This window comes from Cibotium barometz, chromosome 42 (assembly GCF_041138505.1).
Source record: "Cibotium barometz isolate CiBa-2024 chromosome 42, ASM4113850v1, whole genome shotgun sequence".
NCBI lineage: Eukaryota > Viridiplantae > Streptophyta > Polypodiopsida > Cyatheales > Cibotiaceae > Cibotium > Cibotium barometz.
In genome coordinates, this window is record NC_141087.1 from 35042423 (window position 1) to 35066590 (window position 24168).

At 44.9% G+C, this 24168-nt stretch overlaps 1 protein-coding gene across 2 annotated transcripts in view; it reads right to left on the reverse strand.

The window, feature by feature from the left end:
• Window positions 1-24168, reverse strand: part of LOC147614423 (sphere organelles protein-like protein) — a 137152-nt gene that overhangs the window by 69292 nt on the left and 43692 nt on the right. For both annotated transcript variants that reach the window (XM_086780964.1, XM_086780963.1), the window contains exons 2-3: window positions 18008-18072; window positions 17512-17784 (exon numbers count right to left, since the gene is read on the reverse strand). In XM_086780964.1, coding sequence (XP_086637090.1) covers window positions 17512-17784; window positions 18008-18072 — 338 coding nt within the window. The remainder of the gene's footprint in view (window positions 1-17511; window positions 17785-18007; window positions 18073-24168) is intronic.

The following is a 24168-nucleotide window of genomic DNA, read 5'->3' on the forward strand; positions in this document are numbered from 1 at the left end:
TTTGAATGAAAAGAAAAAGAAGGGTTGATGCAGCCTTTGAGGCCATAGCAGTAGAGATGGGATATGAAGATCCTAAAGAGCTGGCCATATCTTATTTGAAAGGCAAAAAGGATGTATTGGGTGACGCAGGTACAAAAAGGACTCCCCGCGTGGAAGCACATGCAGATTCCAATACATCAAGAGATGTAGATCCTCGTCACCATTATGCATCTTCACGAGAGCGTTCTTCAAGTGAAGATTCTCACCACTCCAGGAGCGTGTCTCGAGTACGTGGAAAGAGACCCAAGCATGAGTCTCCTAAGCCTAGAAATGAGGCTAGAGACAGGTCTCGTTCTAAAAAGAAAAGCCGAGAGTTCAGGTCGGGAGACAAAGATGTGAAGTTTGAGAACTTCTATGGCAAGATGGATACTACGAAGGCGCTTGCTTTTGTGAGACAGTTTGAAATTGCTTTTTGCAATGAAGATTTCTCTAAGACGTCTAAACTCAGGCATGTGGGTATGCATCTCAAAGAGATAGCTAGTGATTGGTGGATGGCCAAGCTTTTGGATGCAAGTGCTGCCGGCACATGGGACGACTTTAAAATTCAGTTTTATGCTCAATTCTTGCCTCCAAACTTTGCCAAGAATGTATGCAAAGAGTGGGATTGGTTGAAGCCGGATGAAGGGGAGAAAGTGCAGACATACATAGCTAAGTACTGGAAGGTACTGCTGAAAGTTACTCCCTTTATGTTTTTTTCTAATGGGGAGAAGAAACGGAAGTTTGAAACAGGTTTGCACCCCATCATTCAAGAGAGCTTACACGTGTATCCAAATCAAACTCTTCAGCAGTTGATAAACTCGGCACTCATAGCTGAAAATTTGCATATGAAGTGGGTTAAAACAATTCAAATTCAAATTCATTTAAGGGCAAGAGACGGGCTGGTTATGACAGAAAAAGGGTGGACAGCCCTATAAAAAAGAGCAGAAAGATGCCTCAGATACAAAGGGAAACTCGTCTAAGAAGTCGAGGGGTAAACGCAATGATTTTGGGCTATCAAAACAGCAGAGGCTTGATTATGTACGTGATGGGAAATGTTTTGCTTGTGGCAGTAAGGATCACATATTTACTAAATGCCCGCAGAACCCCAAGAATTCAGATTCTAATGCAAAAAACCTCATGTGAATGTTGTGCCCGATGTGCAGGGAAACACGGGGCAACCCCCTAATCATAGAACAATATGTAAAGCATGGGGATAGTTGATGGATCAGCCCGCACTCTTTTTGTTTGATAATGCATCCACAGATAATTTCATTTCGGTGCAGATGGCTGCTGCCATAGGCTTGGATGTATCAAATTTTGGGACTCAAATGAATGCAGATGCCGCTTTTGAGGGTAAATGAGTTGATGTAACGCCGATCATTGGCAAACTCCGAATTCATATACAGGGATATCTTGATCATGAGAGTTTCTTAGTTGCTCCTCTCACACGATGTGATGTTTTGTTGGGGATGCCTTGGCATGCTCGTATGGAGCCCAAGAAGGACTATAAGTCCAAGAAAATCAGCTTTGTTCATAGAGGTAGAGAGCTTGTTATAGAAGCTGGTACTCCAGGTAGTACCATACCTATTGTAAGTCATGTTCAGGTTTCCAAAATAATGAAGAAGTCAGCTTGTTCTTACTTGGTTTTTGTACGAGAACAATCTGAACATGAGAATGTAAATGTAGATCATCTAACCCGAGAGCGCATAGACTTTTTGCGTGGTTATGGTGATTGTTTCAGGGATGCATTACCAGGAGAGTTGCCACCTGGGCGTCCCGAGTATCATCGTATTGATGTGATACCTGGGAGTACGGCCCCGAATAGACCTCCTTACAAGGTGAGTGCAAGTCAGCAAGAAGAGATTATGGCGCAGGTTGATGACTTGCTTGAGAAAGGCTTTGCATGATTTAACAAAGAAGAAAGCTACTTTTCACTGGGGTGATAAGCAAAGGAATGCCTTTCTTAAGTTAAAGGAAGCAATCACAACTAGACCAGTGTTGATCATTCCAGATTTGCATAAACCCTTCTCAGTGGAATGTGATGCATGTGGGAGTTGTATTGGTGCAGTGTTGAACCAAGAAGGCCATGCAGTGGCATATGAGAGCCGTCAGTTGCAACATGCCTTTGTGGGCTCAAACAGGCACCAAGGGAATGGTATCATAAATTTGATACATTCATGAACTCACAGAATTTCAAGAGAAGTGACATAGATCACTGCTTATACACCAAGAAAGCTTTGGATGGCAGTCTATTGATCCTCATCTTGTATGTTGATGATATGTTGATTGCCGGGAAATCTCGTAAAGAGATGGATGCCTTGAAGAAGAGGCTGCATCAGACCTTTGATATGAAGGATTTGGGTGATGCAAATCACATTTTGGGTATGCGGATACTTCGGGACGATAGAAGGAATACATTGGCAAAGTTTTGCAGAGGTTCAATATGGATGGGGGGAAGAAGACTAGTACTCCTTTGCCTCCATATGTGAAACTCACTGCTATGGACAGCCCACAGTCAGATAGTGGCAGGGCTGATATGGCCAAGATTCCGTATGCTTCAGCTTGTGGCAGTCTCATGTATGCCATGGTTGCTACTAGGCCGGACATTGCATTTGCAGTGGGAGTGGTTTCTAGATACATGGCCAACCCTAGCAAGAAACATTGGGAAGCAGTGAAAGGTGTCATGAGATACCTGAAGGGCACACAGGATATGTGCATTTGCTTTGGCAAACAGGATGCATTAGTGCATGGTTACACGGATTCGGATTATGCCGGTCATCCAGATAACCGGAAGTCTACTACCGGTTATGTGTTTACATTCACAGGAGGTGCTGTGTCATGGATATCCAGGATGCAGAAATGCACTGCCTTATCTACTACAGAGGCTTGCAAGGAGGCATTATGGCTATCTCGGTTAGTGGTTGATTTGGGTTATACAGGGGATATTCCATTGTTGCATTGTGACAGTCAGAGTGCCATCCAGTTGGCAAAGAACCCTCTCTTTCATGCAAAGACGAAGCATGTGGATGTGAAGTATCACTTCATCAGAGAGGTGATAGAGAACAAGCAAATTCAGCTTGTTAAGATTCATACGGATGACAACCCGGCTGATCTGTTGACAAAGAGTTTGCCTCCGGAACGGTTTGCTCATTGCAGACACTTGATGGGCATTGGATGAGGCCAGTTTCAGCCTTGATATGGCCTTGTATATTATCATGTACATGCTGATTTTTCTTTTCCTTCATTTAAGGGCAGTTTGCCTTTAAGTGGGAGGTTGTTGGGGTAAAGGCATTATGCCCACCCTTATAGTGTGTACAGCCCATAAGTTATAGTACATAGTACACTTAGTACTTTTAATGTACTAAGTGCACTATGTGTACTAGTGCAATATACATGTGTGATAGGGGAGTCACACACTCACTTGGTGAGTTGACTTATCCCCACAACTCTCTCTCTCTCCCCCTTCTTCTCTGTGTATGTCTCCCACATGAATAACCCTAATTAACTCTCCCATTCATCATCAAGCTATCCAGTAGAAAGCAGGTTCTTCTTGATCTCAAGCACATGCCTGACATCATGGAGCATAAGCTGTGAGCCATTTGAAAACACAAGCCTCACATCACCTTTGCCAAGAATCTTGCATGCATGGTTGTCACCCAAATAAACTACTCCTTCATTGCCAGCAGTATACCTAACAAACAAGTTTCTACAACCTGTGACATGAAAGGAGGCACCTGAATCAATGATCCATGAGTGCATACCATGACCATCTCCTGCAAGAAGTGAATGGGCATCAAGTGAAGACGTGAATAGGACTTCATCCTCACTGTCACCTGCATGTGACACATTGACTTCTTCAATCTTGACTCCACTTTTGCCCTTTGGCTTTACATCTTTGGCTTCATCTTTGTCTTTGTCTTTTCCTTTGCCCTTCTCCTTTTGATCATTCTTCCATTTGTAGCATTGCTTTTTGATGTGTCCGTTCTTGCCACAATAATGGCATTCCAAGTCCTTTTTGGAGCGGGACTTGCTCCTTCCCCATTCTTGGCTTTTACCCCTTTGCTGGGATCTCCCACGTGCATTCATTGCATTGGACTTTCCAGCAGAGTTGTTCTTCCTGTTCATCTCCTCTTGAAGGAGAGCACCCTCTACATCTGCATATGACAGCATAGCATTTGAATTGCTAGTGACTGTCCTGAATGTGTCCCAACTCTCTGGCAAAGTGCATAAGAGAAAAGTGGCTTTGAACTCATCGTCCATTGCGAACTTTTGATTGATTACCTGGCTGACAGCACCATTAAACTCATTTAGATGGGCTGTCATAGACGCCCCTTCCTTCATTTGAAGACCTATGAGTTTCTTCAACCAATACACTTTGCTTGAGACACTTTGCTGGGCATACAAGTCCTGCAATCTTTGCCACATTCCCCAAGCTGTCTTCTCTTCACGAATGCTGAAAAGTAAAGAGTCTGTCACAGACAACATGATAGTAGATCTTGCCAGCTCATCCATATCTTCCCATTTTTCAGCAGTAAGAGAAGCGGGCATTACACCCCTTTCTTTGATGGGCTTGTGCTGCTTCTTCTGGAGCAACACATTATAACACTGGGTTTACCAAATGTCATAATTATGTGAGCCTTCAAGCTTCTTGATGTGAAGCAATGAAGAGCTCTCACCTGTGGTTGCCATAGCAATATGCAACCTTTGTCAATGCCTGACTCCCTGCAAGATGTGCAAACACTGCACCAAAAGCACACAAAGTGCTCACAGTTGTTCTCCCAAAGTTTATCTCCCACTGTGGAAGCTCAAATGCCTCTACTCCCACTAAATGTGATAAAATCACCAAAATCTGGTTGCTGCAGATTTAGGACAGCACCTTAAATGTGCTCTGTTCCCCTTCCAAAGTACCGTACAACAGTACTAAGTGCTCACCAATGATGTACCAAATCTGTACCGGCAAGTACAGCAGCTGAGAATGAGCCTTTTCCTCACTCAAATCAATGTACAGCCATGCCAAAACTTGTACAAAGTTGTACCAAATCTGTACCAGCAAGTACAGCAGCAATAAATGCTCTCCTGGCTGTCCAAATGAGTGAAAATCAGACTTTTACAGTCCCCACCACTGCATACAACAGTCCCGGACAGAAATTGAGCAAAAGCCCCTTGACTGCAAGTGGATTTCTGAGGGTTCAAGACATAAAAGTCTTCCCTGCTGCTTTGCCAAGCTCAACAAGCATAAAATCTTGAAAAGCCCCTTGATTTAAGATCAATTTCTGATCATACATGGTACATTAACGCACATGAAGGCATCCAGAGTCTTCACAATGCCTCCCCCTGGCCACATATACATCCAATACATAAAAGCCCTTTGATTTACAGGCACATTGAGTGCTTGACAGGCATCAACACATTGCCCAAAGCATCAATTGCCAGTGCTGCCTGCATGCAAATCAATCCAATTGGCACAAAAGCCCTTTGATTTGCACATCAATTTCCTGCAATTTTGCCCGAATGTGAGATTTCTCACATCATACAGCATGTATGAATGCCCAATTGCACATCAATTTCCTGCAATTTTGCTCGAATGTGAGATTTCTCACATCATACAGCATGTATGAATGCCCAATTGCACAATTACATCAAAAGCCCCAAATTTTGACATCCAATTTCCTGCAAATTGATCCTGAATGTGACCAATGTCACCCAATTTTGCCAATTTTGCTCAAAATTTGCGCAATTTGGCACCTGTACCTGCTCAATTGATGATTGTACCAGCTCAATTGATGATTGGACATGCAAATTCGAAAATTGAAGCAAATACCTCGGGCAATTTCTGATTTATGTTGCAGAAAGAGGGGTGTCGATGTATTTGATGACTTGTATGAGATGCTGCTTCTGTTGTGCAGGTACGGATGCTGCTTTGCTGAAGTGCCGACTCGTGCTGATGCTGATGCTGCTCTCAAGCCCGCTTCTGTGGCTGCCTCCTTTCTCCAATGTGAATCCGGCCTTCGGGCTGAAGCCTGCGGGGAAGGTGCAAGCGTACAAGGTGACCTTCAAGACCCCGGCTGGAGAGTCGTGCAGGTGTGAACGACTTTGTCAAAAGAGGCTGCGAATGGGTACGCCGCTGCCAGCAATACGCTAACCAGCACCAGAAACGCCACGCTTCTTCAAGTAGCACACTAGCTACTTTAGAGATGTTCGGCCAGCACGGTTGCGTTGCTACACCTTGTGGCCAGGCCGTGTTTGTGGTCGCCGCCTTCGCCTAGTGGTGGCGGGTTGTGCTCGCCCAGCCTGGCTTCAACGGCTTGCTTGTAGGCGACTACGGCTCAATAACTCTGCGCACAGGCGACCAGCGACCGGTTCTGCGCACAGGCGACTTCCAGCACTGCAGCTCGTTGACCAGCGACCAGTTCTTCTACAATCACAACGTGTTGACACCAGCGTTCTCAACGGCCAGCGTAGAGAGTCGTGCAGCAAAGCAGCTGCTAGAGAGTCGTGCTGCTGACGGATGGACTGCAATGAAACTTGTTGGAAGTTCAGGCGACAAGTGCAGCAACGTAAGCAGGCTGTTGACGGACGGGGACTGCAATGAAACTTGTTGGAAGGAAACTGCACATGCAAAGAGCTGCAGGCTGGCTCTGATACCAGTTGAAGGGAGATTAGAGTTAGGGTTTCATGTGGGAGACATACACAGAGAAGAAGAAGGGAGAGAGAGAGAGAGAGAGAGAGAGAGAGAGACATGTGGGGATAAGTCAACTCAATGTATGAGTGTGTGACTCCCCTATCACACATGTATATTTGCACTAGTACACATAGTGCACTTAGTACATTAAAAGTACTAAGTGTACTATGTACTATAACTTATGGGCTTGTACACACTATAAGGGTGGGCATAATGCCTTTACCCCAACATCTAATATCCATGTCAAGAGACCTATCTGATCACTCCGGATCAACATCCTATTTGACATAGTAAACAACCACCAATGGTCAATCAAATAACATAGATTGTGCAGACATAATCTATGTAGTGACTACGCACCACAAAATCAAAATCCAAGAAAGTCCATTTCCAGTGTTTGCCTTGGTGTCCCATACCACCAAGGTCACAATTTTCCATGAAACATTTGACGTCCCATACCATCAAATGATCACGAAAACTATTGTGACACAAAAATTGTACCTCCTTGCTTTTAATGGATGATCCCACAACCTCAAAACCCAAGAGCGATGCAAAACATCACTATACAAAGTATAAGGAACAACTTGTTTTGAACCATGTGTTCACCATTGCAGAGATTACAAATCACCATTGCAGAGATTACAAATCACCTCAGAATTCTGCAACACTCGCTACGAAGTATACACGTAGAATTAATTCGATAAATCTTGGGCTACTTGCAACCCCAACCACTTGGATATCGAATTTTACAGTGTTACAAGGCAAACATGACGAAAATCACACCGGATAATTCCCCAGATGGCATACCATGTCATATATTCTCGCAATTTATTGACAGATGAAATGTACACATATTCCACATAACTAGAGTAACTACTTACTCAAACTTAAACGTGGTGAACAACAAAGAAGAATCCTTCATAGTAGGGTTTTACGTACTCAAAGTCTACTGATTCCAAGCTCGGAATTATTGTGAAATCCACTCACTATGAACATGGGATTACTACGAATCCCGTTAAAAGGGTAGCAAAAAAAACTTTTGGTTTTCTCTTCTCATAAACGGGGTCAAGACCCGACCTAGACATCTTTGCAACCAAAGATTCTCTCACATTGGCACGTTAGGACCCACGCACAAGGGCATGCATCTCTACAGACCCAACCTAGACGTTTATGTGTCAAATGGGTTGATAAAATTTATCGAGAAATCAGAGAGAACATATTTTAACCAATATTGGGTATTGACTTCCAATTAGCTCAAATTTTATGAAAAGTCACATACCTTCGGTGCTTGATATTCTAGATAAAGCCCTGACCTTGTCAATTTGCATGGCCAAGTTGCCAAGAGTGTTCAATGTGTATTTTGGATAGGCGTGGAAGTGTTTTCATGCTATGCTCAGGCATGGCAATTGGCCATGAGGTGGATATTTGGGGCAAGTTCTTTAAGGACTTTGCTATTTTTATTCATACTGAAAGTTGAGTCTACGGCTACTATCACGGCCTAGGAAGACTCATAGCTAGATACTAAACCGTAGAGTTCAGAGATTAACATAGTTATTGATTAGATGTCATTGGATCTACAAGGATTGGGTGCTAGAATGCCCCTGACTTTGTGCCGTAGTGCCAAAGGTTTTACTTCAATTGAGGTGAGCACTTTGTAGTAAGTGGCTCAACCATCTTCTAAGAGATGACTCTTTTGGATATTTCGACGCAAAAGAGTATATCCATGAGTACGAAGTTACTAATAGAAAGTATGGAGTTACTCGACCAAATTGAGGGAGAGATTTGGTGTTTTGATAGACAAGGTAAAGTGGACGTTGTTCCTCTTTACTTCGCTAGGAAAAGAAAAATTATACACATTTGTGTTTTGTAACATGTTTATGAAGTGCATACAATGACCCGCTATTTTTTGTTGTCCTCAGTTACAGTTGGCTAGTATAATGCCACCTACGAGTAGGTAGTGCATTGCCACTGTCATGGGGAGGCAACAAAGATTTGTTATACACCAAACTTCATATTAGTATTGAACACAAATTGAATGTTGTGTTATTCATATCAAAGCAGTCTCAAAGTACAAAGATTGATTTTGTTTGTCTATCAATGTAAGGTGTGTTGGAGGCATACCTAATCCACATATCGTAGCATATGTATATACAAACTAGGTAAGTGATAAAGAATTTCTCATTTATTGCTTTATAGTAAATCATTTTCCATAATTGAGATGTATTACGATATTGTTTCAACTAGACTTCATAGTGGCACCCGGTTCGCACACCGCCCAAGCGGTCCGGTTCGATACGTAAGGTACAGTTCGATGCGGCCAGTACGATGGCAGTACACTCAAACCCAATGGACTGTTTCTTGGACGTTTTGGAGACTGTTTTAGACTTTAGCCTTTACTTGCATCCTACATAATAGCCCCTACCCCAACCCCATCCTCACAAGTGCTCATTGCTCAACCCTCCTCTCACAAGTGCTCATTGCTCAAGAGTCAATCGACTCAATCCTCTCCCTCGAGCTCTCCTTCAAGCCTCTCTCCCCTCTAGGCTCTCTCAAGCATCTCCCTCCCCCTCAACCCTCTCTCTCCCTCCACCTTTCCTTCTCCCAGGACCCCTCTCTCCTCTTTCACCATAAGAGAAAAGCATGAAGCCTTTACTTTGCATGCCATTACCCATGAGAAGAACGAGGGAAAGTCGGGGAGCATGGAAGTGGACTTGCAAATATTGTAGCAAGGTCTACACTCGTAGTGCCACTAGGCTTCTTGCACATCTCTCAAAGATTTGGGGGGGGGGGGGGGGGGGATTGCACCTTGCAACATGATCCCTCAAGACATTGCCGATGGCATTGTGAAGAAGTACTCCTTGCTTGGCAAAGCAACTAATAGTGGAAGAGTCTCCCCCGCCGTTGCCGCCCCTCAAGACAAAGTCATCCAGCCGGCAAACAATGCATCCTCCTCATCCTTCTCCCCCTTGACTAGCTCCAACTCCTCATCAAAGAGACCAAGTCGGTTTGAGGTTCCAAACAAGACGCAAGTCACTCTTGGAGACACCATTGGAGCGAATGTAACCTCTGTCTTGGGTCCGAGCAAGGCAACAAGAGGAAAATGTGGAGATTGCATGCACGGTCATTCAGTGCGATCTCGCATTTGGTGTCCTTAAAACTTCTCAATGGCAAAGGATGGTGAGGGCCATTGCTGAAGTAGGACCATGCCATGGCCCTTGGCATGGTATCACCTACAACGACATGCGCTCTTGTTGCCTCCATCTAGGAATAGAGAGCTCTCCCTTCACCCCTTTGGCAAAGGAGCATCTGGTGTGACAACATAGTGAGGATACGATGGTGGGATGAGCTAGTGTACCCACATATGGAAGTTGCAATTTGTGGCTCTAAGGCAAGACCCAACATGAGCTTGAAGGTATCCAAATGTCTCTGAATCTGAAAGGACGACAATGCCATCTACATGGGATAGGGGGATCAATGTGCCTACCAATGTGGAACTAGCCCCGTCTAATCTATCAATGAAGCTCAAGATCGCATCAATGTAGAGGCCAAATAGAGAGGGTGCTAGAGTGCAGCCCTGTTTCACCCCAATAGTGCTAGAAAATCTCATGCGACATACCTCCTAGGGCTCTCACTCATCCGGTGACGGACTCATAGAGGGTGATGTTGCTCCAACCCGTGTCAAATGGGACGCCTATCTCCTATAGACGGTGTAGGAGTCGGGCTCAAAGTGGTATAGTATCAAAGGCTTTGCGGGAAATCCACACAGCAACGGTGAATCCTCTGATGTCGTGCTCCGCCCTCCTCAATAATGGCACGGAGGGTGAAGATGTGCATTGTGGTCAAAGTAGCCCCTCCTAAAGCCTGCCTATCTTGAGGCTCTACATCCATGTCTCTCTGCAAATGAACTAAGCTAGCACCGACCCATAGAGTTTGGCCAATGCATTGCCAATCGTGATCGTCTCATAGTTACTAGGATCAAGTGGACCTCCGGCTTTGAGGATGGAGGTGATGGTGTTAGTGGACCAAAAGGGTGGAAATCCTTCACAAAGGGCTCTATAGAGCATGTACACTAGTAGGGGCGCCAAGGTATCAGGCATGTGAGATGTACTCGGCAATGAGTCCCTTCTGATCTTGGGCCCGCCGATTACGTAGTCTATGGATGGCCTTGAGAACCATACCCTTTGTGAAGAAGGTGGAAGTGGTGGCGCGAGGATCTGGATGTCACATGTGGAAGCTCTCGGAGTCTTCTTTCAGCCCTAAACACCATCTTGGAACATGCTTGATGCAAAACACATACAAAAGATAGAGAGAAGGGAGAGAGATAGCTGAATATTCAGTATATTCATAATGTACAAAAAGGTGTACAAGTCTTGGCTAGCCCATGGCTGCCATCAAAAGGTGTACCTTACCTAGTCTAGTCCTAAATCTATGACTCAGCTCAAGAAAGGACTGAATGATCAAAACGATGAGCAAATAATTCCATATATAGGTCTTGGAAAACCTGGTGGACTGGCCAACCTGTTGTCGGCCAGGTCCTAGACAAATCCATGCCATTTTGCAGCAGCAACCGATTGGTCTTAATCCTTTCATGCGCTGGCCGAAAGCCTCATAAATTCTCCACTAGGCTTCCCTACCCACACCAACAATATATGCTCCAGAATCTGGTTCTTATCTTGTCTTTTATCTGGTGCCCCTCAAGGGTCAACCCTGGGATCAACTTGCACATGGCATCCCCCTCTGCTAAACTTGATGATGGGATTCCAAATTCTATCCTTGGATGACTGTCATCATCCCATTGTCTATTCACGGAGTCCCAAACATGTCATCCTTCCTTTCCTGGCAACCTTTTCACGGAAAACCCTACCTAGTCTCCAAATCCACTCCAACTCTGATGAAGATCTGTGCATCTATTCCATCTTGTCCCCTTTCCCTTAATGCCATGTCCCTCGACACTTTCTCTGGTCTTCTTTTCCTAAGTATTGAGTCCGGCACTCTCACTCCGCCCCTTGGAGGATCATCCTCCCCTGGAACCATTGCCTGAAAGCCTTTCTTGGTGTGCCCCAAGTAGCACCCCACTCACAGGACTGCCTTTCCCCTTGGGTGTTGTGGAACACCACCAACCAACCTCCTAGGAACTTCTTCCATGTCTTGTGTTCCTTTCCTTGGGCTGTGCACCTTCATCTAGGACTAAATCAGTGTTTAGCCTTACTAAGCCCGATGCTCTGATACGAATTATTAGGGGGGCTTGGGCATCATTAATCCCTCTATTGGGCAAGCTGATAGTTCGTGGTCTTCTTGTAGATGGTGAGCCCTGGAAGGACTTTCTCCTGGCTAGGATCTCCACTTGCATCCCGGTTTTGGGAGGTCTTTGGTCCTAGAGTACGAGATGGATCTTCACAGAAATGCGGGCTCGTGGCTTTAGCCCTGCATTTGAGGACAGATTTGAAGCCAACCTTTTGCGCGCTTGGGATCACCTCAAGCCGGCTATTCAGCAGTCCACTCCAATTGCATTCGAGGAGCTCCCCCAACAGCCTTTGATTTGGAACCCCTTGTGACCGCTTTCCCAGTGGTCACATGTTGGGGGCTCGCCCGCACGTATCGTGGGGAGCTTTGAGTATGGGTCCCACTCGGTCACTCGAAGATTGGCTTATTTTTAGATAGTTGCCCCGGAGGCCCAAGAGACGAGCCTCACTGGGATATGGGGTAGGGACAGACTTGGCCTTGACATTGACTCTTCCACCCTCCCTAGAGTGGTGGATGCCAATCCTGGACCCTCCTTCCCCGTAGTGGTTGGGACTGTTCACTAGGCATGGCATACCTTTGGTCATCCATGGCGCTGATGAGAGCTCCGCCTTACTTACCTTCTCTATTGGACCACATGGCAGACTTGAGAGAGCAAAGCCCCCTTTGGAGAATTTCAATGGATGCACCTTGCAGAGGGTGAGGGTGATTGGTTTCCATGCACATGAGTGGCACATAGATCCTCCACCAGCCAAGGTGGCTAGAGAGATTCATTTGGGAGGGTCATCCTCTCATGCGGCAGTGATGAGGCTCCTGGCACCCCATTCTTTGCTTACACCGCATGGTTGGGCCGCAGGATTCAGATGCCAAAGATCGAGGGGACTCCAGCAGCTGAAGAGCATTGGAAATCTCAGGGCCTCCCTCCTGAGTTTCTCTCATATTTCTGGGAGAGGCTATTGGAGAGTTTTTGCCTTCGAAGGATCACTCTCTTCCTGTGGCAGCTAGCACATGGAAGCCTAGTGGTTGGCACGTCGCTGGCCATAGGAGGTAGGCCAACAGTTTGTTTGAGGTGTGGCCATCTCCAGGAGTCCCAATGTCATTGTCTTTGGGATTGCCCGAAGGCTCAACAGTTTTGGCAATGGATTCTTTGCATTTCACTATGGATTGGGCCACCCCCCGCAGAGTTACTTGTGGCAGAGTTGCCTGGGCCACCGAGGCCTTAATGGCATATGAGGAGGAGGGTGGAGGACTTTCCCTTCAAGTCTCTCATCTCCGTATTTTTGTAGTGCTAGTCCCAGCTTCATCCATTGATCATTGGAGTCCCGGTTCTATCCAGAGATGGAAGATTTGCGATAGTATTGCTGCGTGGCACATTTGGAGAGCTTAGGCCATCAAGGGCACCCTCACCCCGCTAGCAGAGTCCATTTGGAGCATCTAGCTTGATATCATTCATACCCTCTGTGGACATTGGGGGAGGCTTCAGGGTGGCTCTGACTGTATGCAGAAACATTGCGAGACCTTCCCGAGAATTTGGCGTCACGGTCTCTTTCTCAATGATACTGGTGGTGAGCCCACTTGGCACTATAGACCACCTGTGTGATTGTTCCCTTTCTCCCCATTGTGTGAGATAGCCTTCTCCTCCTAGAGCGGCTAGCCAGAGGAAAAGAGCATCCTTCCCCTTTTTCTGTTTCTTGACTCTCACTCCTCTATATGGAGCTGAGTTTGTACTTAGCCATTATGACTGTTTTACTCGGTAACTAATAGAAGGATCTCTTTTCCAGAAAAAGAAGAAGAAGAAGAAGAAATGGGAGTTATATGCTCGGAGAGAGGATGAATTATACAGATCTTCTTAGGGCCGAACTGCAAAAATGCTTGGAGGAAACTTCGAGAACATCGTCCCCCCCCACACCTATCAGTTGCCCGGATACATGACACTCCTATGCACGCTCTCTATTATATCCACCATCAGCCACCTCTGCCTTCACTTCCAATGTCATGTGCAAGACATGTGCAGGCTGATCCTAGGGTTGACTCAAGGGGCATCAGATAAAAGACAAGATAAGAACCAGATTTTGGAGCATATATTGTTGGTGCGGGCAGGGAAGCCTAGTGGAGAATTTATGAGGCTGTCGTCCAGTGCATGAAAGGGATTAAGACTAGTCGATTGCAGCAAAATGGCATGGATTTGTTCAGGACCTGGTCGATATAGCAGGTCGGCCAGTTTAGGACTAGACTAGGTAAGGTACACCTTTTGATGGCAGCCATGGGCTAGCCAAGACTTGTACACCTTTTTGTACATTATGAATATACTGAATACTCAGTTATCTCTCTCTCTCTCTTCTCTCTATCTTCTGTATGCGTTTTGCATCAAGCATGTTCCAAGATGTTGTTTACGGCTGAAAGAAGACTCCTAGAGCTTCCGCATTTGACATTGGTATCAAAGCATCGGGTTCCCTGCCCACACCAACAATATATGCTCCAAAATCTGTTCTTATCTTGTCTTTTATATGTTCAAGGGTCAGCCTTGGGATCAGCCTGCACATGTCTTGCACATGACATCCCCCTCTGCTAAACTTGATGACGGGATTCCAAATTCTATTCTTGGATGACTGTCATCATCCCAAATTCATGAGGCTATTGGCCAGCGCATGAAAGGGATTAAGACTAGTCGGTTGCAGCCATAGTAACATAAAAACCCGTTTCGCCCTCTCAAAACGGCACGAAACGTTTCGAAACAAAACGAAACCTGCCCATCGGAACGGTGTTTCGCCCAAATGTAAAGTGAGGTCGAAAAAAGGGCGGAAGGTTTTTTTTTGCAAATGCGATTTTTGCCGTCATTTCCATCCTTGTTTGTTGCCCATTTGCCACTTCACGCATCCGATGCTTCTTCTTGGCCGCAACCTATTGCTCCGCCTCTCCTCCTCGTCCACTCCTCCTTTTCGCTCCTTCATTTTGTCTCCTCCACGCCTCCTCTTCCTCTTCCCTTTTCCTCTTTGTCTCTTCTCCTCCACGGTCACCCCTCCTCTTCCCTCCTCCTCAATCTCTCCTTTTCTTGTCTTCCAACTTTCGCTCCTTTTCTTCTCAAACTTGTTTCTTTTCTCCTCTCTTCCTCTCCTTTTCGTGCCCAAATTTTGAAAATACCAAAAAACCTACTCCCAAAATCATGAATTTCATACCCACTAGTCCCAAAAAATGTATCTTCATCTTTCTGTTGGCTATGTTATAAATTTGGTATGTGTATATAAGAAGTGTCATTTCGAAACCTTTGCGTTTCGTCCAAAACAGACGAAACGAAACGAAACCCTTCGAAACGACGGAACGGACGAAACGTTTCATGTTACTATGGTTGCAGCAAAATGGCATGGATTTGTCCATGACTTGGTCGGCAACAACAGGTCGACCAATCCAGCAGGTTTTCCAAGGCCTATATAAGGCATTATTTGCTCATCATTTTGATCATTGAGTCCTTTCTTGGGCTGAGTCATAGATTTAGGACTAGGCTAGGTAAGGTACACCTTTTGATGGCAACCATGGGCTTAGCCAAGACTTGTACACCTTTTTGTACATTATGAATATACTGAATACTCAGCTATCTCTCTCACTTCTGTATGCGTTTTGCATCAAGCATGTTCCAAGATGGTGTTTAGGGCTGAAAGAAGACTCCCAGAGCTTATGAGTGTGACATTGGGCCCCTATGTCGTGGTTGAATGACCACTCTCCACGCCACCTTGGCCTAGGCATGCCTCCCGTCACTACCAGCCCAAAAAAAGTTGCAGATCAACCATTGAACCTGACCAATGCAAGCGCAGGAGAAGGCCTAGCAGGAGATGATATACCACACGGTGCCGAGAAGAACCTGGTTCGCCACCACGACCCAGCCAGCTAAGGAAAACCTGGCTGAACTCTAGTACAGTAGCTTCTTCTGGCTCAGAAGAAGAGAGGCTAGCTGCTGCGCCGGGGAGACATCGACACACATCTCGCATCCAAGATAACGAATTGAAGTGCCTCAGGATCCACTGAAAAGCCTAAACTGGACTCCAAGCCAGGGCAGGCGATGAGCCAACCCAGAATCCACACGACTTGTGCCAATTGATCTGCGCTCCAGATGCACAAAGGACGCAGGCACTGGAGCCCTCTCTCCAATGCGGACAGAAAACTACTCAAACAAAAATAGATAAGGTGCTAGTGGACAGCCCTGTCGAACTGAGTGAGAAAGAGAAAATATGTCGCCTCAGGCTCCCTAAATGAGAACCTGGTTGTGTGAAGTCGAATAGAGCCCCCAAACACCTCGGACCCACTCCTCAAGAAATCCCATCCAGCACATCGTCCCCTCCAGAAAGCCCCACTCTACCCTGTCATAGGCTTTTCTCAAAATCCAAAATGAGAACAACAAGATTCTGCTGCCTCAACCTGGCCGAAGCAATTACCTCCCAAAAAGTGAAGATGTTGCCCACATTGCTCAACCCCGTCTATGTGCCATGAATCAAATTGGGGAGGAAAGGCTGCAATCGCTGGATGATGGCCTTTGCTAGAATTTTGTCGACGGCCTGTAGGAAAGTGATGGGCCCCCAGTGCCGAATCTCCAATATGTCACCACCCTCCTTGGGAATCAAATGGATCGATCCCTCTTATAGCCTCTCCGGCATGGATCCCGTGGTCATAATCTCATCGAAGGTAGCTGCCTTCCATAAGATCCCGATGTCAAAGAAATAAGGAAACCGGAGGCCTCCACTCTTGAATCTCCAATCTGTCACCACCCTCCTTGGGAATCAAATGGATCAATCCCTCTAGCAGCCTCTCCAGCATGGATCCCGTGTCATAATCTCATTGAAGAGTGATACGTGGGGCCATAGGATCATGTGTCTATGAGAGAGAAGGAAAAGAAAGTCTTTATTGACCATTACTAAAAACCTAATGGTTCTATGAGACCCAAAATGTGGTACATACGATCCATGTGTAAACTAAGGTCATAAAGCATGGAGATTAAAAAGGACCTACCTACCAAATGAAAACAGGCCCTACATGTACAATCAAGGAGACCTCACCATGTGTAAACTAAGGTCATTAAACATGGAAACTAAAAAAGACCTAGCTACCAAATGAAAACAGGCCCTACATGTACAATGAATCAATGAATCCAGCCTCAGGGTACAGTGTCAAAAGTACACCTCCTGTGGTGGTGGTGCTCTATAGGACAGGAGTATATCCCAGATCTGAAGCTGGCCTGGATCTCTAAGGTTGGGGGCATCTGGCTCTCTAGAAGAATTGTGCCCTCTTTAATATCGCCACACATCTGAGGCGTCAACATGTCTCAGATCTGGGATGCACTCTCCTGATGAGCTCTTCAAAAGACCCAGAGGTACAATGTATCCATGATGAATATTGAACCATGGAAAAGAAAACACTACATGAAACTAGCTACATAAGCCAAAGTATCCATGTGATGCTAAATGATGACAATGTGTGGTCATACAGTGATACCATCCTCCTCTATAATATAACGCAAAGCAGCCATAGCATCTCCCCTGTGTGTGTGTGTGTGTGTGGAGAGAGAAAGAGAGAAAGATTACCTTTCACTTTCATTCCGTTTTCGCTTTTTTGGTTTTGATTTCCTTGAACTTATCTCCGGGGCCTTGGCCATACCACCTAAATCTTCATGTGGTGTCCCTTGTGCATCTTCTTCCTCTTCACTTTCATAACCTCCTGTCTCCCTCTCAAACTCCTCAAGAGCATGAGGATTAACGCCAGGTGGCCCAATCTTATCAAAAGTGTTAAGACTAGAGCTATTTGCATGCTTGGCACTTTGATGAGCTGAATTGAATGCAACACCTTTCTTGTTAACACTGCAAAATATGGGTTTCCATCCTTAGTGTGAAAAACAGAATACACTTGAATATCTTACTAATTAAAGGAACTAGTCCACAGATGGGTTTTTGCCTCCCAGGTATGGACCTGGATTGGATACCCGCCAGCCTACACCCACTGGTGGAGGCTCTATGTGTTTTGAATAACAATATATGCCCCACAAAAAAATTGATGAAGAAGCCAAGTAATTGTTTTATATACCTGACAACATCCTTGTCTTTGAGAAGCCAAACTGGTTGAGAAGGAGGCAAAGTAAAATCTTCCATCTGCATGTCATATTCAAATAATCAGACAAATGCCAGTTCCATCTAAATGCAAATTAGAAAATGCAGCTTCTATGCAGCTTGAGCCTTGATAAACATGCACCATATGTCAACCTGCATATATTCAAATAATCAGAAAAATGTCAGTTCCATCTAAATGCAAATTAGGAAATGCAGCTTGAGCCTTGATAAACATGCACCGTATGACAACCTGCTCTACCAACCCTAAGGTAAAAAAGCGCCGTGAGACATCACACTGGTGAGCTACAAGAACTCCTAGACAACTGTCACGTGCATCCCACACTTGGATGCCACATAGACATATTTGAACAAGAAGGTGCAGAAACTGAAGTGGAAACTGGTCCCATGTGAGCCCAGTCCGGGACGACCAGTCCGGGACGAGTCAGCCAGGGTTCCACTCTATGCGTCCGAGGTCAGTTGTGCATTGTCATGCACATGAAACAATGCCAATCCGTACTTTGAGTCTCCCTTTGGAATGATGTCAGATGAGCTGTGTATTTGGTTTGCAACCGAATGCCGGGCATATGTAGGAGTTGCATGTAGATTGCATGTAGAAAAGGGGCCAGCCCATAGGGCTACCACAGAAGAGAGCCTAAGGCTCTTGCAATGGGAATGGGGGAGGCTTAGAGCCACCCCAAGGGGCCAGGAGGGCCCCAGGCCTTGCCCACCAGACCTAGAGTGGGCTGGGCAGGCTGTCGGCCAGCCCTAGGGGACCTGGCCAGGCAGCGACAGGCCCCAGCACCTTGCCCAGCCAGTCGGCCAAGTGTGGGGGCAGCCCACACAAGCTGCGCAGGACTGCCCGGCAAGCCAGCCAATGCACATGGTGGCCAACCATTTAAACAGTGTGAAAACGATGGATCATGGCAAAAAGGCATTTATTGCTGGACCCTGTCGTGGAGGAAAAATATGAGCTAGCCGACTACAGCATCTTAAATACCCAAACCTGAAATCAGTCACTTCATCTCACTATTCACAATCGTTGGTGCGTTCCAAGGGCCAGGACAGCCAAGGGGAAGTGCTCCAGCCAAGGTGAAAAGTGCAAGTCAAGATTCAGTCTTTATTTTCAGATTTACATCATTCTAATAAAGCAAATACACCATTCGTGAAGGGGGACCTACAAAGGGTATTTGGGACCCAATACTATCTCCTCTCCTCCCCCTCCCTCTCTCTCAATTTTCTGCACATCTTCTTCAGTATTGTGCGTTATATTCGTCATGAATGATTGCTGAATTCTGAGCATTGAAGTTATCGATTCTTCCATGAAGCTTCCGCATGTTACAACAACAGCCAATCAATGCAAGTTATTGGTCAAAACGATTAAGCAAAAGGTAAACACATAGAATATATGGCTCATTGATTACCATACACATTAGGCAACCAACTATAAGGGAACAAAAGCACCCACTCGTTTAGTAATGAGTAGGGGTAGTCAACCCTTTGGTCATTTGTAACATGTATTCTTGCAGAAGCGTGTTTATGCCAGGAACCAAAGGCAATAGCAAGAGCTCAGCCAGCGTCAGTTCATGACCACACGTGTGGAGATAGTTGAAGTTAATGCTGTATTTGTAGGTCGGTAGCTGGCTGATAGCAGGGGAATTGGTCGATTGGTTATTGGGGTGCTATATAAGCAAACCAAGGCACAGATATAGGTTCATTTAATGAATATACTGAAAACTCAGCTATCTCTCTCTCTTCTCTCCATCTCTTGCTTGCGTTTTGCATCAGGTTGTTTGAGGAAAGGTGTTATAGGGCCGAAGGAAGACTCCCAGAGCTTTCACATGTGACATTGGTATCATAGCTTCAGGCTGGTTCTAAGATATTGTTGCCCAAGACTTGTACTACCTTTTTGTACATTATGAATATACTGAAAACTCAGCTCTCTCTCTCTCTTCGCTCCATCTCTTGCTTGCGTTTTGCATCAAGTTGTTCGAGGAAAGGTGTTATAGGGCTGAAGGAAGACTCCCAGAGCTTTCACATGTGACATTGGTATCAAAGCTTCAAGCTGGTTCTAAGATATTGTTGCTTCCCATGTCCCACCCAACCTTATTGCATCGCGCATGGATGAAACCATCACCCTTGTCTTGATCTTTTAGTGGTGTACATTGTAGTGTGACCAAGCAACATTGTAGCAGCATCACGTTCAACAAGGCTAAACGCTGATGGGGTGTTCCACAAGACCCAAGAGGAATGGCAGTCCTATGAGTTGGATGCCACTTGGGGCATACCAGGAAAGGTATGTCTTGATCTTTTAGTGGTGTACATTGTAGTGTGACCAAGTAACATTGTAGCAGCATCAAGTTCAGCAAGGCTAAACACTGATGGGGTGTTCCACAAGACCCAAGGGGAATGGCAATCCTATGAGTCGGATGCCACTTGGGGCATACCGAGAAAGGCTTTCAGGAAACGGTTCCAAGGGAGGATGATACTCCAAGGGTTGGAGTGCAAGTGCCAGACTCAATACTAAGGAAAAGAAGACCAAAGAATGTTTCAAGAACAGGGCAGTAAGGCAAGGGGACAAGGTGGAACAGATGCACAAATCATCAAATTTGGAGTGGATTTGGAGACCAGGCGGGGTTTTCAATCGAAGTGATGCCAGGAACACAAGGATGACAAGTGTGGGAATTCATGAGGAGACAAAGGGATGATGACAATCATCCAAGGTCAAGGTTGGAATCCCGTCATCATGTTTAGCAAGAGGGGATGTACATGGCTAACTATCTCAGGCTGGAGGTAGTAGAAATGACGGTTCAAGGTTTAGACCAGCACCCAGGAACCAAAGGTGACAACAGGAGCTCAGCCAGCGTCAGTTCATGACCACACTTGTGGGGACAACAACATTTAATGCTGTTTTTTGCAAGTCCGTAGGTGGCTGACAGCAAGGAAACTGGCCGACTGGTTATTGGGGTGCTATATAAGCAAACCAAGGCATAGATTTAGGGTCATTCAGTTCCTTAGGAGACGGAGTCATTAGACTAGGACTTCTGGGAGTCATGAATCCTTTTCAAGGGCAGCCTAGGGCTTGCCAAGACTTGTACCACCTTTTTGTACATTATGAATATACTGAAAACGCAACTATCTCTCTCTCTTCCCTCCGTCTCTTGCTTGCGTTTTGCATCAGGTTGTTCCAAGAAAGGTGTTTAGGGCTGAAAGAAGACTCCCAGAGCTTCCGCATTCTAGTAATACATGGTAGATTAGGTCATCTCTCTCTACTGTTTATTGAGCATGAAGAAGAAGCAGTCTATTGTGCATGGGTTTAAGTCTCTGATTAGGCACTAATTATAATCAATCAATGGTGCTGGTCTAAACCCTAAACCGTTGTTAAGAGTTAGTAGAACACCACAAAGTCTCTATGTATCTTCACACCATATCATATCCACTTCATCAATGACCACAATACTGAAAAGTAGAAGATTATTAACACAGATTTTAAGAACAAGAACTTTGGATATCAAGAGTATCAAACTATGACATCAAACTAAACACAGATTTTAAGAACAAGAACCTTGGATATCAAGAGTATCAAACTATGACATCAAACTGAAGCATGGAATTCATTCTTATTACATATGATTCTCAACATTGAGTCATTACAAGAATGGACATTCAGAATATGGCTTCCTTCTCACATAACTCTATATGATAGACTTCATCTGGGAGATGAGATTCCACCTCATTAATTTGTAAAGAGTCTGGTACTTGCAGAAGAAGGAACCACTCGTAGTCAGTTCGGAAGGAAAAAAACACGGAAGCAGAAAAACCCAACACATTCTACTTCAGTAATTTCAATGCCCAACACTAGGGAGAGGATCATGTTGACAAAATTCTTTTTCTAAGAGGTAAAAAATCTAAGAAGATCTCTAATCCAAAGAACCCGTGGTTGTAATGGTTAGCTTCTCTTGTTAGTTGTATAATTGATTGTTGCCACCTACAACAGGTTGATTCCACATAACTTCAATTCAACATATATGAAAATTTCTCTCCGCAACCAGTCCCACTTCAGTTCTAGTATCTTTGTCAACTCAAGCTCATGAACCAAGTTCACATGCTAATATTTACAGCTCAATAACCAGCTCATGTAAAATTCAAAACAACAAAACCAGAAAAACGTGTGATGATTGTTGTTGCTGTTTCCTCCAAACAATCCTCCTTTGACTCCACACGACCATCAATCTGTGTGATATACACACAGTCCAAAGTAGATGAAAATCCCTCAAAGTAGGATAAAGATGCTCTCACAGCAGCAACAACACAAACTGATTTGAGGTTGAGAAGTAACAGCTCCCTCTTCCTTCTTCACAAAGTCTCCTCACGCACTCAAGTAAGAAGCAGAAAATAACAGTATTTTTTTAACACAAAAAACTCCTACACAATCAACTCTTATGCGCAAAAACTCCTCACACACTTAAACAAGAGGCGAATAATAGCAGTGTTTTTTTTTTTTGAAAAAAAAAACTCATAAACAACCATCTCTCTTTGATGCGCAACCGAGGACCCCTTTTTATACCTTTCTCTTGGCTTCATCGCTTGGCCAGTATCTCTTCTCTCCATGCATCCTTTTGATTCGAGGCGACTGTAGTTATGATAGGCGGCCAACTACAGGGTCTCATGCCTCCTCTACTTTCTTCCAAGTTTTTCTCAAGTTGCAGTCATGCTACCACATCTTTAATTATTTTTATTTTCATCTCTGCTTTGATCGAGTGTAGGGCTCCAATGATTACTTCCTCTCTTTTTGGCGCAACTTTCTCAGCTTTATCCAGCGCTAACTGTCAACTTTTCCTTTCTTTTTTTTGAAAAGCTTAATATCCGCTTTGTTTAAGTGTTTCCTTAAAAAAATAATCTAATAAATTACCATATGGCCTCTATACTAGGGACCTTGCACCTTGTCCATATCCTCATGAATGAAGAGGAAAAAAAACTTGGCCACCAAAAAAAATTTGATATCTTGTCAGTGCCTTTCACAATGAAACCCTTCAACATATTAGCTGCCAGTTCTTGAGGCTCCGTTATCAGAACATATGACCTTGATATCAGCACCATTGTCCATTGGTTTATTTATAGACTACTTCCTTGAGATATATTTCAAAATAGACACCATCCTATTTTCCTCATGCGGTCCTATCATGCTATATATACAATGATGATAGCATAGTAAAAAATGCATTCTATCTAAAATTCCTACAGCAATCGCAGTGTTGTTCTATACATTCTAGGGCTCACAAAAACCATTTAACACCATCTATTCTGCTGCCTCGAGCGTTGGATAGTTAGCCATGTACATGTGTGTGTTAGCATATATCATCTTTTCCGGTGTTTACGGGAGACATTTCTATTCTCAGGGCCCAAGCATTCCCCATATCTTCCCCCATTTTTCCCATAATTTTTCCCTATTTTATGGGCCTTTGATGTGGGGTGCCCACCCATTTTATGTAGTTTTTCACCTATTTCCAGGTCGTGTAGGAGACAAGGATGTAGTCGGCCAGCTCATATTGGAGTATATATATGGGCTGCCCTCTTCCTCATTCCTTGATCATTCTTGTTGATCACTTTGGTGAGCACCTTCAGCCCTCCGCCTACGGAGTCCACTCCTCGCCTACGGACTAGTTATATCCTCTCTTTTCTTGAGATTAGTGCATCAGCGTTTTGCTGTTTTCTCTCATCTCTCTCTTGGAGCTTCAGTGTTTTTGTCATTCGTCTACATCTTTCCGCTGCCCTCTGACACTGTGCACATGACATATGAAGTATATACAATGCTGAATAGAAGATACCCCACAAGATTATCTTCTTCTCAGAGAGAGGTTACAAGCCACCCCTAATATGAGATAGCCAGTACCATAGTATGCTATTAGTAAGATTGATGCCTTTCGTCTTAGCTCACACCACTTATGAAGTGAGACTAACCAATGGTGTGGGGGATGAGAGTCCCACATGAGACATATACTTTGCTCTCTTCGTCTAGGAGAGATGGAGCAACACGTTCTCTTGGAATGCCCAGCTTAATGCCACCATCCATACATGTTTTTCTCACTTATTCCAACGTCGAGAAAACACTTATCCCCTAGACCTCTCTCATTTGTTCAC